This window comes from Fundulus heteroclitus, chromosome 18 (genome assembly GCF_011125445.2).
Source record: "Fundulus heteroclitus isolate FHET01 chromosome 18, MU-UCD_Fhet_4.1, whole genome shotgun sequence".
In the NCBI taxonomy this organism is placed as follows: domain Eukaryota; kingdom Metazoa; phylum Chordata; class Actinopteri; order Cyprinodontiformes; family Fundulidae; genus Fundulus; species Fundulus heteroclitus.
Genome location: NC_046378.1, coordinates 30435590 through 30454928, shown reverse-complemented (window position 1 = coordinate 30454928; position 19339 = coordinate 30435590). Strand labels below are relative to the sequence as shown.

Below are 19339 nucleotides of genomic sequence, written 5' to 3'. Positions count from 1 at the left end.
GGCCAACAGAAAATGCTCTTCTAATTATTGTTTTATAATCCTTTATGAGATGATGATGATGATGATGATGATGATGATGATAGTGAAAGGAGCTTTGCTGAGCAGCAGTGAATACTCCAGTAGCGTTTGTGACCCAAACTGACTCTGGGTTGGTTAGATAACTCAGTCATCATGTGGTGTTGATGAATAATCATACATATGCAAAACTGAATGATCACAAATGCATGAATGATAGGAAGTCCGATGGGAAAGGGAAAACATGTTTGCCTTATCAGTGTTTTCATGTTGCACGCTTGGAAATGTTGTCTTGGGAAGCATCTGTTTACTGCGTCCAGTTGCTCTCAGCTTGCTCTGTGTTTGACTGCCTCAAAGCGGCCCTCAGATAAGGTGGAAGGGATGTCAAGGTTCGATGACTCACCGAAGTACACAACAGATAATACATGCTCATGGGTACAAGACCCACACACAAGGACTGAACACACAGAGAAACATCTCTGTCGATACAAGCCGACATAAAGAGGTTTCTTTAACTGCTCTGCGCAAATAAATGAAAATACTCTACCGGCCTTTTTCTCTTTGCAGTCAATGGCATATTTCATTGTTTATGGTCAAGAGTTTTGGGAGAGTTTAACTGATCTTGCCAGTTTCTAGAATGCCACTGACAAAAACGCATTAGCTGTCTGTCAGTGTGAGATGCCTGAAGATGGACAGCTGTAGTGCGACACTTTAGAACACATCCATCAGACACAGCACCAGACCAAATGCAGCTGCAGCAAAGCAGTTTGAAGTAGTAAGTCCACTGAATAAGGATCTTGTTCTGCCACCTTCAACCCAGTTCCATATGTTGATGTACAACTTTAATACTTTAGATGGTGCAGTGTCTTTGATCTGCGCTTGCAAAATTGCTTTGTAGACTGGGTGTTAGGAAAGCGGCAAGTATTAAATACATAACTTCCCTTACTCTTCACAGTTGTGCACTGCTTTTTGTTGGTCTGTCATATTAAAACCCAATTATATGCAATAAAGTTTGTGGTTTTAATGAGGAAAAATAGTTGAGGAAATAGTAATACTTTTCTGAGGCATTAAAGAGAACAGCTCAGGTCCTAAAGATTCAGGCCAAGTATCCTGATCTCACTTTTCCCTCTTTTATATTCACTGTAATTAAAATCATAGAAGAGTGTAGGAGCCAAATGATCGTTTTTATGTGTCCCTAATGCCAGTCACATGGTACCTCACTTCTTTTGCAAACCATGCCTCTATGACCATGGCAAATCTTCGTATAACTGTAAATAATGATTCCCTATAAAAGCGCCATTGTGGTAAAAGTCTGTGTGGAAAGGGGCATTGGCCAAGAGTCACAACTTTTGTTCAGGTTTGAAAGCTTAAAGCAGTCATACCCTTGAATATTTTACTTTCCTGGTTCAATTCCAAGGAGGTGGTGCCTTTTTTTCCATTTTTAGTGTTTTGGGAACATACATAGTTTTAGAATGATGTATATCTGTGAACCTTTTTAGAACTCTGTAAATGACAACAAGTACTATATTATGCAGGCATGATTTTCTGGGTCTGAGTTAAGGGAATAAGCTCTTTAAGCGCTTATTGCTGTCACCCTTGGCCCTGTGGTCCAGAGGAAACCACACAATGTGTCTTGCAGTATAAAAATGTAATATATCTCATCTTGATGCACTATGGTGCTCCTTAAAACAATAGGAAAAAAATCACTGCAGTGTATGAGGGCCATTTGATTACCCCCGCTCTGCTCTGCGAGTCCATCACCTGGATGGATTGTGCTTGCAGCTCCTATTCGTCACGTTCATATTGTTTGGCTTGGGGATTGCTGGAGCGACAGAAGGGTGTTGACTGCAGGGACACAGTAACATGCTCACAACAGGTCAGCATGCTCGCAGCACCTCCAATTATCGCCCTTCAACGCAGAGTATCAAGGACACCACAAGGCTTTTTTTTCTCCTCCACCACAGCAATAATATACTTATTTATTTCTCTTCATTCAATTTGCAGTGGCAGCTTAGGCAATACAGGTAAAGAGATTAAAATGCTTGAGGAGGAATTGGCTGATACCTTACATTTCATGCATTTACCTGGGTACAAAATGTTGGAACGTACCTACACTTGAAAATAACCTGATTTTGGGAACACCATTGTTTATATCTCACACAGACAGGTGCATCCAGAATCCAAGACACACATTTAAAGCTGCCAACCAGTGTGATGACATTATATTTGGAACATCAAACTCAGACATCAGTATATGACACAGTGTCCACCCAAGATAAAAGGAAAAGCGGCAGAGTTTGGATTTGAGCTTATATAGTGATGTATCTATATAGTAGGAGGGTGTCAGGAGAAATGTTGTCTGAGAACAGAAGCTTTTTATGTGAATTATAAGCTTATTGCTGCTGCCAAATACACCCTTTTTCAGACTGCTTTAATTTATGTTACATGGACATGTACTGTCATTTATTATATACTTGTGTATCTGAAATAAATAAATACCTATCAACCTATTAAGCTTGGAGACATAATACACAACACCCTACAGGTGGTTTGAAAGCATTTATACAGTTTGTCAATAATTTATCACTTTGGCAAATAATTGCTTGTGACAAAAAAACATAATCGGAAACCCCAAAATTCTAGCTACTTTCTATGTTCTGCCCAGGTTCTTTCCAGCATTTTTATCTGCTCAGACATGTGTGAACATGCTCCTCCTAAGAACTGTATCAACTGTACTACTGTATCAAGGTGTTTTATTGTATGCATTAAGACACCTTGATACTTGCAATCATTGTGCAGCCTTACTTGTGACTATCTGTCAAACCACTGAAAATCTACAAATCTGTCTGCAGTTGGTTTACTCACAACAGGTCATGTGGTAGTACTAGTCTGGCTGCTGATTTCATGCTCAATCAATTGGTTGAAGGCAAAGCTGGCATGATTTTCTTTTGTGTTCTTCATTTCCTTGTTTTTTTTTATCTGTTCTAATATACTTTGCCATATACATTTATTAATTCTAGCATTAGGGTTTTTGTCATGTTAGTTCATTGCTTTGTGTTCACTGTTTATTATTGTGTTATTCTTGTGTTCTGTTCAATGTAGAATTGGATGTATCTATTTTGAAACTCTTAATCTGTCACCTTGGTTAAGTAGTTTCTTCATGTCTTGGTTCAGCCCCATTGGTCTTGATTCTAGCTGGTTTCATTCTGCCTCAGTTGCTCCATATAATCACCCAGTTCACTCAACTTCATTATATGTCATTCTCCACTCTTCCCTCATTATATAAGCTTGCTGGTTGTCATTGTTCTTTGCTTGATCCTCCGGTTATACTGCCTGGTATACTACCCGTGCTCCTTGTCCTGTTCTCCTTGTTGATCCTTCTGTAAGACTTCCTATTTTGTTATTAAAACTATCACTATGCTCGTCCTATGCTCCTGTCTACACTTTGGTCCTACTCCAAACTCACACAACACGACAGAGGCATGATTTAATATCACTAAACTACTTTGGTAAACACTAGAAACCCGGATTAAAATGTATGTATTTTTCATAATTCAAACATTTAAAGGTTTTATTGTTCTACAATTGAATATGAAGTTTCCAGCCAATGTGCAAAGCCGAAAAACAAATGGATAAGCCAGTGCTGATCAAAAGGATCTGCAGGGAAATTAAATTGAGATGAAGAAGTTAAAGTGGTGCAGTGAGCTACATGCTCAAGTGGCCCCACCATCGGAAATCATTTAATCTGCATCAAATAGTTTAGAGGCCCTACCAGCAACCTGACAGGCTTACAGAACCATGGCTAATCTCCATACACTAATCAGACCATATAGAGAAAAGGCTGCACACTTTTCACATTCACTATAAGGAGATCTAAATTGTTTCAATGTCCTCTCTTTACACTTCAGCTTCCTGTCAACAATCTAATCTTTTTTTAAAAAGATATTGCTGCAAAATAGATAGCCTCCTCTTTCCTGTTAAGAACGACTGACACTAGGATGAGGACTGAAAATAAGAACAGCCTGTTAAAAACAAGGATGAAGCTTCTTGGAACAGAAGCTAGGCAGACTGGCCCTTTGCAGCAAAATCAGATATTCAGTTTCCCACAGTTATCTATTTATATGTCCCATCTGTATCGGGGAAAGAGGGCAAATACACAGATGCAAAGTCAATATGACCCCCACCTTGTCACTGCCTGAAATACACTCAGCGTGGAATTCTATCTGATATTTGTTGGAGTCAAGCATGGATGCATTGAGAGGTTGAGAGGAGCTTGTAGAATTACCCCTGTGTTTGCTTTCAGAGTATAAATCTAAGCAGGAGAAGGGAGGGGCAGTATTCAACGCACTGAGGTGGAACAGAGCCCATCATGTGAGCTTGATAGCTAACTAGCTCAAAGAAACGCTTTGCTATATTTCAGCACCAGATGAAATGGAAGACTCTGGTTTGCACCTGTGAACACATTTCATTCTTATTCCGCGTCGTCACTTTGAGCTTTGCCGGATCCTCTGGGGCTGGAATCCTGGGGTGACACCTCCCTGGGATGAGTGTCTGTCTGGTGTTGGGGGTTGTGCTGGAGCTGCCACTGACAGCCTGGTGTAAAGAAGATGAATCCCGGGTGCAGAGCGTGCTGCTCAGAGGTGTCACAGTGCTCCAGTGCTGAGGCGTGGACAACCCGGAACATCATTCTTTCACCACCCTCAGTTTCTCCCGCAGCTCTCTCACATTTCCTCTCTGATGACTTGACGAATATGACTCCGGTGCCGAAACACTGAGGGCATGCTGTAATAGGACACAGAGCAAGTGAAACAGATAGACACCAGGGGGCAAAGGTGGAGTTTCATTGGTGGAACCTAATGAAATGGGAAGTTAAATGAACAGAACCAGAAGAAATGTTTGTTTTATAAAACAAATCTACATGGGTCTAATACCTGCTGTTTCCAGGAATAACATAAAGTAGTGCATAGTTATAAGAGAAGGAAATAATAAATGAATGTCCAAAGTTTTATAAGTAAAACATGAAGTGTGGTATATGTTTGTACTCTAACCCATTTACTCTTACATGACTAAATGAAATCCAGTGCAATCAGAATTGTTTAGAATTCACCTAATTAACAAATAAAGGTTTGTTTAAGAACACTGGATGAAGAAACAGCATCATGAAGATTATGGAACAAAGCAGGGATACATTTGTGGGGAAGTTTGAAGGAAGCTTACAACACTGTTGAATTCAACATTTGGAAACTAAAAGACTATGGGAAAACTAACATGACAAATGTTGAACCACAGCGATGACAGCATCATGCTGTGGGGATGCTTTTCTTCAGCAGGGACAGGGAAAGAGGGGTAGAGCTAAATCCAATTAATTCCTTGTTAAAAATATATTTGCGACTTATGTGAAGGTTTGACTTCCTGCAGTTTACCAACTAAAAAAATACAGCTAGAATTAGAATGCATTGGCTAGTATCGTAGCATCTTAATCTTTTAGAATGGCCCAGTCAAAGTCCAGACCTAAAGCAAATTGATGTTCTCAGACCCTCTCTTTTAAATGTTGATATTGACAGTGTACTATTTTTAAAAGAAGAATTTTAAGCCCCAATCGTGCAACTATACATACACATTCCAAACCTTTAATGTACTTGGGGCATAAATGCGATTCTAAAAATGACAAACTCAAGAATGCTTGAGAACAATTGCTCACCGGTGTGTTCATGTACGGCACTTTGAATAAAGTTTATTTATAAAGCACAATTGATAAGGGCTTTATTTAAAAAAAAACTTCCCGTTCCAAACTTTTGCAGTTTTTCTATATAAAAGTATGTTGCAAACCATGATCATTATGCACTTTGGCCCGATCTAAGTTAGCTCTTTTCCAGGTCCTTATTGTTGAGTCGTCTCGTTACTGTTGCACTGCTAGAGCAACTTGTCCAAGTTCTTGATTTTATCATTTGATGTTTTACGGCGCCTCTGTGGCTGGAACTTCTTGCCTTGGTCCAAGGTTGCCGTTGGTTACCTGTGATCAGCAAATGTCTGCTGGCAGAATAAGTAATACCTCTTTGGGGAGCCCTTCTCTTTATGCTCTGCTTGAGACTGGTGTCGGTATTGATTTGGTTTGTAGGCTAGAATTTCTCCTGGGAGCTAATAAAAATAATTACAAAAAGATCATCAAAGGCCTGACCTTCTGTTGCACACATGAATAAATATGTGACAAAAGATAATAGAAAACACTGCCTAACTGTGTGTGGTCAGTGTAGCTGGAGGCATAATTGGAGATGGTTTATCTTAGAATTAATGGGCAAATGAAAGAGTGTTTCCTCTTTGTTTTTAAAATGTAAAACTTACCTGGATTTTAGTTTTACTTGCATTGCTACCTATGAGATGCCTGTCCATATTTGAAACATGATAAAAAAAACGGCAACATGTTCAACTACTGCACATTTATTGAAAAGCCGCATCTATTTCGGTGACGCTGACAGGGGTGGTTGGAAAAGAACATGCAGAAAAAAAAAATAAACATCAGCTTCTGGTTCACCAACTGCACACTTGATTTCAGTCTCTATCTGCATTCTAGTTTGTGTGTTTGCGCTCTGGTTCCTGCTTTCCTCCGGGAGTGGGTGACAGCGCGGCCGTGGTGAAAAAGTAATGGCGATGTTATTGCAAACAGGGGGAAACACAGCATTTTTGATTGGAGCGTGTGCCCAGAGCCCCTAGTGAAGTGCACTCACCTCAGCTCAGAGAGCACTTGATTGCACAGCACCAATGATCGCATTAAAAGGGCAACAGAAAGCCCATTTACTGCAAAGAGAGTGGGGAAAAGCAGCCCAGTAGGAAACAGAGAATTTACTTTGACTTTTTCAAGTAGCTAAAAAAAGTTTTCATTAGGTTCTCCTGGATACAAAATAGCCAGGCACCATCAAGTTGAATCAGCTTGTATAATCTAACCTTGTTTTGAACTTGTCCACAACTTTATCCTGGACCTATCTGATGCTGTAGGTCTTCATAATGCTTTTTATTTACTTATGTTCTCTGCCTTCAAAGAACAGCTGTGCTTATACTGACATTAAATTGCACATAGATAGACCCCATGGGGTTGAATAGATCTGCAAACTGCAATCTTCTTATGTCAAAAATGTATAGATATGTGTATTCTTCCTACCACTTCAGAATTGGGCACTGCTTTCCATTGTTCTTTCCCAAATAGTTAAAGTAAAAACCTTTACTGGGTGGTTGTAAGATGACATAATGTGAAAAGGTTCAATCTCAGTGTGTTCTATGACACAAGGATGTGCTTTTAACATTTTCTGCCTCTACACCTGACTGTCCTCGCTCAACAAGGACACTGACCATCAGCGTATGACTCTCAGTGTACCGAGCTTATCTTTTCCCTGGGAGTGAAAGAACAATAGTAGAGGCATCTGCTGCGTTCATGTCCACAGGAAAGAAGGGAGCAGATGGAGACTCGAGGTTTACGTGATTAGAAGGCAGCAGATTGGAATACAAATTAGATTTAAAGAAATTAGACTGATATAAATCGAATGGAGTCGCCACAGTTTTCTCCTGTGCATGTGCATTGGCCTTAGCGGAAAGCCCCAGCAGTTTTTTTTTTTTTTTTTCTGGATTATAAGGGGGGAAACAGATGCCTCAATGAGATAAAAAAAAATAAATGTGCATTCAGCATTTCATCAAGGGAAAAGGGGGTGTCCATCACTTTTGTTTATCTCACTCTCCATTAATCAGCGTCATGGTACTAACTGCTGCTGTGTAGGTTGAGTCACTCATTGCCACAATTTTAACTTGCTTCAACAGAAAGCTGTCTGTACGAAAGGTTAGCATTAATAGTGACAAAAATTACAGAGTGAATGATTTCTAAAAGTATACCGTATTTTTTTTTGTTTTGTTTCTGCACCTACAGCATCCAGATTTCCACTTAATGCCAAACGGATTAGATCATGAACTGTGGGAACATGCTGTCGCCAGCCACTCATGCACAAACCCACGTCTGTAGCCCCATTTGGCAAAAGACATGAGGCCTGATCACTAATCAATGACGGGGAAATGGAGGGAATTAGCTGAAATTAGGAAGAAGAGAGAACAGACTACCTCCTGTTCAGGGGTCAATATGCTACTGTCTGATGGCTGATTCCTGACGACTGGTGGGCTGCTGCACTTTCCTGCTGAGAAAACGCTCGTTTGCATGCGTGTGTTGGTCTACGCTCGAATCCATCTCAGAAACTTTGAAGAGTATTTCATGCTAATAATTGTGCTTCTTACATACTGTAGTTCTTCCCTGTTGTACAAAAGATTTGTCAGAGTAAGAGGTGCTGTGCAAACCTTTGCTAAACAGAAATCTGAACCTCTACACTGTTGCTTCAATGTGGTTTTGCCCTAGCCCAAGGATTAAGGCCTTTCGGAAACATTGGGGTAACACGCATTTTACTGCTAGCCCAACACACTTACACTGGGTAGGTCAGAGTCATCAACTCAGCTCAATCACACATTCAACCACTCATTTGTTGACAAAAAAGCTCACCTCTCAACTTGATCCAAGTCTTGATCGGCTCGCATGTGGCCGCCAGCTAAATTGCTGTAAGCGATGGGACAATTTATGTAGCGGAAAAGAAAGAAAGACCTTTTGGTTAAACGTTGGAAAAGTTAGCCTTATTTCCTCTGCTTTGAAGTAGGTCTTTGATTGGTTGTGCTGTGTTAAACTGTGTGATTTTCATGTAGCTTCTACGGCCTGTGTGATGTAAATGCGTGTGGCCCACGGCTTCTTATCTCTGAGGGTAAGACCTGGTCACAGATGCATACAGCGCCCAGACTTGGGGAGCATTATCTTAACCACCAGACTCTGAGAGCTCAGTCACTGCAACCCTAATGAAAGGGAGTGGCCATGCCGTTGAGCCACAGAGGATTAGCATTTGACATAAATCTGAACTCCAACATCCTTTGAAATAAAAAAAAAAGAACTCCAACATTCATATTCATAGCGGTTTTTCGGGCTGGTCTAGTGTAAGAAAAGTCTGTATCCCATTTATTAGTCGGTTAGGGATCTAATTACTCCTAAGATTTCCCAATTAGGTTTGACCAGAGCAGAGCTGTCTTCTGAAATATGTAGGAAATCGGGCTCCATTAAACCTTCCATGCTTCAGGTTGTAGCTACAAACTAGTTTGCATAGTCTCATAGCTTATCTGATTTGAATAGTCAAACCAGAAAGCCAGGACACCTATGGGATCATTTGGATTATGGCTCAAAGTCTGTTCAAGGCTGTTGGTACAATATTTATGTTTGATTTGTTTTAAACGGGTTTCTGCTGTTCTTGTTTTAGCATCTTGGCATAAAAAAAAAAAAAAAAAATTCAGATAGGACGCTCCTAAGCCAACTTTATTGTCATTAACAGCCAACTACCAAGGCTTGTGTATTTACCATAATTGGCATTTTTTGGAATGTGTAAAACATTTTGTAATAATATTCAATGATGCATATGGTTGTAACAATGAATGTGCTTTCATACTCTACTATAGTGTTCTTCTTGCTTTGCAAGTGCCACTCACACCATATACTCTCTCTCTTATTATTCTGTCTTTTAGCAAACAGACTACTTTTAGTAATCCTAACTGACACAAGCAGGAAATGTTTATTCAGATTTAACATCAGACAGTGAAAAACAGGCCGTACAACTTTTTACAGTTTATGTTAATATCTGTTTGCAGTTGTATTTTAACAGTCCTCTTTTTTGCTGATTGCCCAATTACTGCATCGACCAAAGTACAAGTCTAAGTTAATTATTTGTTTTGTATTTATTCTGTTTTAGTATACTCATTATTTCTTGTGCAATTTTGACGCTGTTAGCAGTTTAATTTGTGAAAAGGGAATCATGACCCCATATGTACTGAATTTACTGACATAAAACCACTTTCAAAGTCTTTTTTCTGTGTTACTAATTGCATTGCTCTTTTTTTTTTTTTCACCCAAGGATCCCGTCTGCGCCAGGAGGACTCCCCACCCCGGATTGTGGAGCACCCTTCTGACCTGATTGTATCTAAAGGGGAGCCCGCCACTCTCAACTGTAAGGCAGAGGGGCGTCCCATGCCAATAGTGGAGTGGTACAAGGACGGAGAGCGGGTGGAAACGGACAAAGACGACCCACGTTCGCACCGCATGCTGCTGCCGTCCGGCTCGCTTTTCTTCCTGCGCATCGTACACGGACGACGGAGCAAACCGGACGAGGGAGCGTACGTCTGCGTGGCCAGGAACTACCTGGGAGAAGCCGTCAGCCGCAACGCGTCTCTGGAAGTTGCATGTGAGTCATGACACCGTCACATCTTCCTTCATAATTTATTCTATTTCTGCTTTGCCTTTTGCCGGGCCACAAAGTCTCGAATCTGCTGCAGTTAAAAATCTGGATTTCCATAATTTGTCAGTAAACATAATTTGTATTAGGAAATTGCACTGCTCTTACCATTGGGGATAAAAGAAAACAAATCAACATTTAATTTGAGTCAACTGTAATTACATTATTCTTAGAGTTGATTTCATCATGCTTTCATTGTTCTCTGTTTGCCAACTCTGTAATGATTTCCTGAGGTCTCTAAAAGGTTCTTGTTTGCTGGGGTAATGAGTTGTGGCGAATGAGTTTTTCAGCCGTGAATCTGATGAATTTGATACGTTCCCAGCTCAGGGGAGCTGTTTTGAAGTTGTCCGCAGATCTTTTAGTTTGGACACAAAGCGGCTGTCACTCTGTGTGAGAGACAAGATAGCAGGACAGACATGGGGTCTCTCACTGGTGAGTGGGGGTAGCATGACAGGGACGGCTCCTGATGGACGCTTAGTTTAAGCTGTCTGGACTGTGTTGATGACAGGCAGAACCTGAGCTCTGGATCAAATTACCTTTGAAGAGGAGCCTACACTTTTCTTCAGCAGGCTTAAGCTGGTTTTCCATGCAGCAGGTCCCAGAGACCTCAAAGAGCCCAGGAGGTGGCGTGGGAAGTCTCCATCTCCTTTTGTTGTTTTGACTTGACATCAATTATTGTATCTTTGTGTCTCAGGCAAGAACTATGAAACAGACAACAGGACATACTATATTTAGGGCTCATTGGAAAGAGTTTCAAGATCATATAATTTGAATGTAACAGATATTTGCATTTTTAAAGTCAGCAGGATCTGTCAACAGTTGACCGAAACGCTGAGCTGGCTACACTTCCAACTAGCACGGCTCTTGCAATTTTACTTCTGGCTTTATTTCGAAGAGAGGAGAGCAGAAATCACCTCTTTCATTTAATTACTTTATAAATCTATTTTGAGAATGCTACAATGGTAGGATGATTCATTGATGGTTTGTGGCTGGTTTCCTTGGCAAATTGAGTGTCCAAGGTTATTATATGCCTCGTATCTACTGCGCCGGACTCCCGAGGGCCTTCCAGCAACTTCCACGTGCCGACTATTTGACAGCAATTATGTCTTCAAATTGTTTTATTTTTCGACTTCCTATTTCTAAGTTGTTGCTATCAAGCAGTGTGCTGAGTTGTAAGTGGGGTGGGGGGCATGGAGCTGTTACCTTTTTTAAATTACATATAGGGTTAGAGATCAGGAGACTAAAAGTAAATAATAGTAATACACTACCATTTGTGTTACCACTTAACTATACAAAATTACACTACGCTAAACTAAACTTTATTAGACTATACTACATTGTGCATTATTATACTAAACTATAACAATAGTATAATAAGGTTACTTGACAACACACTCTTATATAATACAGTATTTTTGGTATAGCTACAGTATAGCTACAGTATAAAGCCCTGCAGGGTTGTTTTGAGGCTACAACTGGAATAAAAATGTCTGCCACATGGAAATGAAATCAGTGCCGTGATTTTGTAGCTGACTATAGAAACATTTGCGAGGACATCGCCATCCCTACCAAGACAGTAAAGTGAGATGCCCTCCCAGGTGCAAACCATGGATCACTCCTGACTTTGAAGGGACAGCTAAACAAATACCAGGTTTTCTAAGGATGAATGACATCAGGTACATTTTAAAACAGTTGAAGTTGGACCTGTTCATTTGTTTTAATTTTATTTTTCAGAAAGAACAAAGGTCATTGTTATTCATTGCCATTACAAGCTAGGTTGAAGGATATAGTGTCTTTCTGTGTTTTATCATAGATATTAAGTTTAAAAAAAAAAAAAATACAGATTTAGTTTTCTCTAATCTCTCAACTCACAATCAAATATAGCTGCCTTGGTTGTAAAGTTTAGTGATCTCTACAGAAAAACAACACTTCTTGTTTAACGTAGTACTAGCATAGTACTATGAAACTCTCATAGTGAGCCTGTTGCTACAGTGTTTGAAAGTACAAGATGGAGAGAAACCCTTTGTTACTGAACTGAAATGCCAAAAGTAGTTAGCCTGGGCACTCAGAAAATTAATTAAAAAACTAAACAAATTCTGACTTCAGAGAAAAGAAATGAACACAGCATAAGTAAGCCCCAGCAACTTTTCTTCTGGTTCCCTCTGGTCATCTCCAGTTCTCTTTGGGAGTTTAGAAAAATTTTGCCACTGTACTTCACAGTTCAAAAGATCAAAGTTCTTGAACATCTTATTTGGGAGGTCTGCTTGGTGTCTTTAATGTATTAGCATAAGGGTTAGGCTATTTACCTTGCCAATCATTAATATTAACATTTCCAATGCCAGAGTATTTTTTACCAAAGGTTAAGCACCTTGCTCTGTGTTAGCTGGAATCTGAGTTCTGCTCCAACACGCTCATTTAGGGAAACCAAAAGTTGTAAGCAGATCTTTGGAGTGTAGATGGCTCACAGCCTCCTTTGATCTTTCACTCAAATTATGTTGTACCTTTCATTTTCATGTATTAGCTGTAATATAAATGTTATTATGCTTGACCTGACCTAAGTATGATGAGTTTGTCAACTGATTTTAGTCCTTTTTGACCAAGAAATTAGGACTAAGCTACCTACTCTTTTTTTTAATTTTGTAAGATTTACCGTTAAATGGTTGGTAGTAATTTTTGAACCAATTTACATAATCTACTGTAAGGAAAATGTAGGTATGTTACTTGATTATATACTGTCTGCCAGCAGGAGGTCACTCATAGTTATTTTGGTTTGAACAGGGGGCATACACTGTCATCGGGCAACTGTGGGGCAACGTTAATGTGAAGAGCAATCATGCTGCAATTGTAAAGTTGTTGATTGTATTTCCGCTTCATCCCCCTGGCACATGTCAATATGCAGGTTTGTGAGTGCGGCTGGGTGAATGTGGCTCTAGTGTAATATGCATTAAGTATTATGAATAGAGAGCATTAAATAAGTGAATCTGTTTACCATTGTACCATCTGGTTCATAAGAATGGACTGGGCCAAATAGGGGTCAGATCTAAAATCAATCTATTTGAGGAGCAACATCAATTATCCTGAATGTAATATACAATTAATTGTATTATAAATTAGATCTGAGCATTTTTTAAAATAGGTAAGCACATTGAGAAATAAACTGATAAAGGTTGAATAAATATACATGAAGAGGATTGTTAACTCTTCGGGATGAATCGACCAAAAGGCAAATTACCTGGAGCCACTTTTTAGAACAACAAAGAGATCTGCAGTCAAACAGTACTGATGTTTGGTATTTTTTCACCTGAGTTATATATATGTAGCTAAGAAAAATACAAAGATGAAGCTTGAAGAAACTTTGTGTTGATAAAGATTGTTTGTAGAAAATTGTTTCCCCTTCATTTTCTGGAGGTTGAGCCAGCAACTACACCAGTATGGTATCAAAAGTTTGCTTCTTCCAACAGTTAATATCTGTGAAAATCTCCATTTAGTTTTAAACTGCCCTCGCTAATTAATTATAACCTGACACTGTAATAAAGCTTTATTGAAGTAGAACAATGTTCATATAAATTATTGGGAGCATGAGCAGATGAAATCCCCCAGAGGCATGTTTTAGAAATCTGACAAGATGAGAAGAGAGGAAGGAAATGGAAGTATAAGGGTAGAGTATTATATCAAGACATTAATGACATCCTGCAATTTTAATGGCAGGTAATCTAAGAGATGTGGAATAAAAATGTCCTGAAGTTGATTTGTAGGACTGATGTGTGAACCAGACAAGTGTCCTGCCAAGGGCAACAACGTAGTCAGCCCTTATGAAGTTTGACTCTAACTGCTATTTTGATATTGTGTCATTTGATTGTTCGCACTCACTCTTGAATATCCAGAAGATTCACTCTTTTTTTTTCTAACATCTCATACAAATAAATTATTGTAAGCTCAGAAAGGAATAATTATTAATTTCCATCCTGAGTTGCTGGCCTTATTAAATCGAGCATCTCCAGTATGGGCGTGTGGTCCTAATAGGGCTGAACATGCACCTCCAGCCTGGGTTGGTTGTTCTGGAGGGCCTGAAGTGACCATCTCCACCCTGAGCTGAAGGCCAATGTAGGAAGAAAAAAAAAAAAGCTCCTGGGTCAGCAGCCTTATTGGAGGTAAATTATGTAGTAGAATGAGGTGAAGAGAAATGCTGCGTCCCTATGGGGCCTTTTTGCAGTCATTAGTTTTATTAGGTCCTGACATCCGTCTAGTGGTTCTAAAGGCAAAGTTAATCGCACAAGTGGTAGTGGCACCTAAATCTATTTCTGCGTCGAGCCGAGAGTATGATTTGTCCTGCAACCCCCTCCTTACACACTCCTCCCACACCCCCACCGCCCACCACCTGTCGTCTTCTGCCTCTCTTCTTGCTTCGATGTATCGAACACACCTTTACCCCCCTCCGATCAGGAGTGGTTGAACAAGAATCTAGGGAATTAATTGGATTTCAGCTCCAAACACAGATTCAACTGTAGTGTGGCAGACCTCAAGCTTGGCAGAACTTGCCACTCTAGCTAAGGTGTAGAGAACAAGAGGAGGAATGAGAGGTCTCAGGGAACGTCTGCTGCATTGCTAATACGGGCCAGATTGGAGAGACTGTACCGTGTCTTAATTTACTTAATTATTCATTCATGTCTCCTTTAGGTGGTAGATGTTGATCACATATTGCTCACAGATACTTAAATCTGATGGAATAAGTATGCAGTCAAGGTTGCAGGCTTACTGTCTGGATAATACAACAAAATAAACAATACAATTTGAGACTCTGGTATAGGTCCACCTTTCAACAGGACTATGCCTGATCAAAGTCCAGATCTAAATCCAAATGCGAATTTGTGGTAAAACTAAATTTCAATGTTTTATGTCTTACTCATCCCATCTGACTAAACTTGAAGGATGGGTTAAAATTCAGTTGCTAGATTTGCAAGGTTGGTAGAGATAAACCCCAAAAGACTTGTAGCTTTAAGGTGGCTCTACAAAGTCCATACAGGTGCATTAAAAAAACATTTTTGAAAGAATTATTTTTCTTCAACTTTACATATTTTCAATACTTTGTGTTGGTCTACCACATAAAATCCCAATAAAATACTGTGAAGAATGTGGTTGGTTAATCTCACAAGATACTTACAAATACTTTTGTAAAACACTGTCAGTAAGTGATGTCCCTATAGTCATAAACTGCTTTACAAGGGCAGAAAACCTCTAAACAGGTTACCAAGAGGACATCTGAATTGCTGCTTTGTAATCTGGTCCAAATCAACACTGTCCATGGGCGAGCTATGTCAAATTAATATACAATTGCAGTGGGTATAAATGAGTGTGCCCCTTTTGCTCTTTTTCCTGACTAAACTGGGTCAATGAGCAGGTTCATAAATCATTATGAAGACTGTCACAAACTCTTGCTGCAGCCACCGCCGCGGAATAATTTGCCAGCACTGCAAATATCTGATTCTATTTAAGTGTGACAAGGCACACCTGGGGCAACAGTATCCCAAGGAAAATGTTAATTTGGCCGATCTTTTCAGGAAGATGACAATCTCACGTTCCTGGAACTCCAGACGTGATCTTGAACTCTAGAACAACTTGGTGCAGTTTTAATTGGATACCAAGTGGTATTCAGATCCGACATGCACTGCGTAAGCTTCCCTGTGTACTAAATTTTTATAATCATTGGGGGGCGAGGCATCACAAATGGATGGAGACACGGGGTCCTGACGTGCAGCTTCATACCCTCATGGCTATGCTCAGTGTCTAACCTTTAAAAATGCAAATGATACAGAAATAAAACAGATGTCTTGGGTTAGTTCTAAATGCCGCTTGAAATGGGACTAGATGACTTTTAGAAAGGTCCTTTGATATTATCTAATGTACCACTTTTGCAATTAAGAGAATCGTTAGGTAGCATTTGGTTCTGGTACAACAAGGTAATTAGCAGGAAAATAGAGTTGGGAGAGGTGTGAGTGCTGAAGAGAGGAGGAGGGTGGGCACCAAGCTGTTCCTGTTGTGTCCAGCATGAGGAAAAGCTAATAAAAGGACAGGCAAAGAGGAGCAGGCCAGGTGGGGAGAGAGGATGAGCCACACTGCGGAGCCTTTCACAAGCTCATCTGGACTCATTATTCCTGTTCAGAAATGAGACAAGCGCACACAAACAACAGACATCCATTCACTCCCAGACACGTGTGCGCAGACACCTGCCCTCATGCCTGTGTAAACCCCCCGATGGACTGAGGTTTAATCCGCACCGAAGTCCTTGAGAAATAATGAAGGGTGATAAAGGAAGCAGCAACAGTGCAGCCATTTAGGAAATTAAACCGGGGTCTCAGAAACAGAATGTGTGAAAGTATGTCACTTATTCATAATGTCATTAGGGCATAACTCAAGTGGTAAAAAAAAAAAAGTTTGAAATACAACTCAAACTGCTTTTGTGCAGAAAAAAAAGTTTAAAAGGCAAAACCTAGAAACACTTAGAGTGGAGACACAGCTCATCTTCACACCACAGGCTCAAGGTCACTCTCAAGAGTGACCTTGAGCCTGAATGTGAATAAGAATAATCATAAACAACATTAACGACAACTTCATTGTTTAAATGACTCTCCCGTCATTTGAACAAATGAAAGCATTACCTCAATAATTTTGTTTTCCACATTGTCCTACAAGAGGATTGATCAAATCCTAACTATAATTATATTTTATGCTTGGGGGTTGACAAAGCTCAAAAGCAAATGCATGTTAAAGTTAATTGTATTCACAGTAAAGGTTGAAATGTTGGCCCTTGATAAGAAAGATGTCAGAAATATGCCAGGGTGTGAAACATGACCGTGTCTGATCAATTGTTCGAGAGGAAACGTCTGATTAAATGCGTCGGCTCTGTGCCGTTGCAGCGGAGGGCTGGTGAACTCTGTAAAGAGCTTCTCCTATCAACTAGGGTTGGCTCTCACAATGTCTAACCAAATGCACACACATGGTAATTCTTTCCAACCAGCAGTATGCCGATAACTTTTCTGTCTGATCCCTATTTAACCCGTGTGCAATGCAGGAAAATAGAGCATCCTGCATAGGAGGCAAGACATTTAGAGGGGGACAAAAAGTTATCTCGGAAAGATAAATTACATGACACTGTGGTCACTACTGACCTTTTACTGACTCGTACACAAGCATGATGTACTGAGTCTGCATTTTCACTTTCCTTGTCCCAACTATGACCTCCCTAAAACTACCCAGGGACATGGATTGGCTGTGTTGCAACTGAGGAAACAGATAGTGTGCCCTAGAAGGGAAATACTGGCCGACTATGCTGCACTCTGCGGCTGAATGATGGCAACAGTAATCGAGCGACGTAGCAAAAGCTGGGGAAAAAGATGGAGAGTGTGGTGGGAAGGTTCAGGAAGGTCGAGGAGACGTGGACCACTTAATAAACCCAAGCTTGGAACAATCTCGTGCTTTATTTCTCAGCTCTATATCGGTCTTCTTTTATTCTTTACCCCTCTACTTCTACAATTGTGTCAGTCTTAAGTGGCCAAACTGCATTTAAACATGTGTGTTGCTCTGTTATGGATGCCACAGCCTGTCAGCAGAGGAGTGAGCCATCAAGCTAAGAATGCTGAAGCAGCCGCTTCTCACGTCTATTAGTGCCCAGCAAGATGAAGCACCCGTCTCACCGGGTTTTGTTCCGTTTCTTTTATACAGCCTACTCTCACTCCTTCACACTCTCCCTCCTTCTCTCTCCGTAGTGACACTTTTATTGATGGTCTCTCCTCTCTGACAATGCAGGTCTCTAGTTTTTTTTTTTTCTACAGCCTGCCTCTGTTTTGCTATATTTTGGATGATCCCCCCCCCCCCCCTCATTCTTCCACATGCGTGTGTCTCATCACCCTTGATATACTGCATATATGTTCGTTAGGCAGTAACGAAAAAAAAAAAAAAAAACCTGCACTCCTGTTGGGTCTATAAATTCTGCAAGCTTGGCACCGCTGCACTTTTTTTTTTTTTTTTTTTTACAAAAAGTAAACCTACTTTCTCTCACTCCTTCTTCCCGTCACGCAGCTAGAGATGTGGGGGGTGCTGTGTGAATTATTGAAATCTGTTTGCACGCTTATTATTGATTGGCTTTAAAACACAGACAGGGGGAGAGGGTTTTGCTTTCATGAGCTGATTGCACTTTGATTTCTGTTTTAATATTGACCTACACACACGTTTGAAATGTATTAAAGACCTACGGTTATTCGATAAGCAGAATTTTTTATGGAGTCATTAAACAGCTACCAGTGTATACTGGTTATTAGCTCAGTAATGTGTTCTCTAACCTGTACATGGGATTTACACAAAACATCTTAAACAAGTATGTATAAAATGATCTAACAGCTTTTTTTTAAATGGTAAAACATAAATTATTCCAACTTCTAATTGAAATAACATAACACAATAAATATTACATTTATAATAATTCTTTATAATAAGTCAAATTAATTTCAGGTGTGTTTTGGATATAATTTTGTCATTTTCAGCACAGTAACAGATGTACATATACATTAACATATTTGCAAATATTATGCTTTAGATCAACTGTCTTAATCATCAGCAGATGAACACTGACCTGCCAACACAGATCCAAAATAATCATACATTCTCTTTAGGATCTGTAATAGACGGTAACATACCAACAGCTTTCAAAATAATGCATATTTGAGGCTTCTTTCCGGGCATGACCTGTCAACTAGAAATGGCTGAGTTGACAATATATATATATATATATATTAGGGCTGGGCAAGTTAACGCGTTAATTTCGCGTTAACTCATTAGACTATTAACGGCAATATTTTCTTTAACGCGCGTTAACGCATGTTGGTCACATGCTTTTATTTTGTGAAGGTCTGTTGCTGCGGTGTAGGGGTTTGAATCAGAACAGTAGCTGGCGATAATGCGCCAATAACCTCGCTGTC

General features: G+C 39.9%; 1 protein-coding gene across 14 annotated transcripts in view; it reads left to right on the top strand.

Annotated features, from left to right (window-relative positions):
* Positions 1-19339, top strand: part of robo2 (roundabout, axon guidance receptor, homolog 2 (Drosophila)) — a 419069-nt gene that overhangs the window by 189104 nt on the left and 210626 nt on the right. For all 14 annotated transcript variants that reach the window (XM_036149798.1, XM_036149791.1, XM_036149797.1 and 11 more), the window contains exon 2: positions 9990-10316. In XM_036149798.1, coding sequence (XP_036005691.1) covers positions 9990-10316 — 327 coding nt within the window. The remainder of the gene's footprint in view (positions 1-9989; positions 10317-19339) is intronic.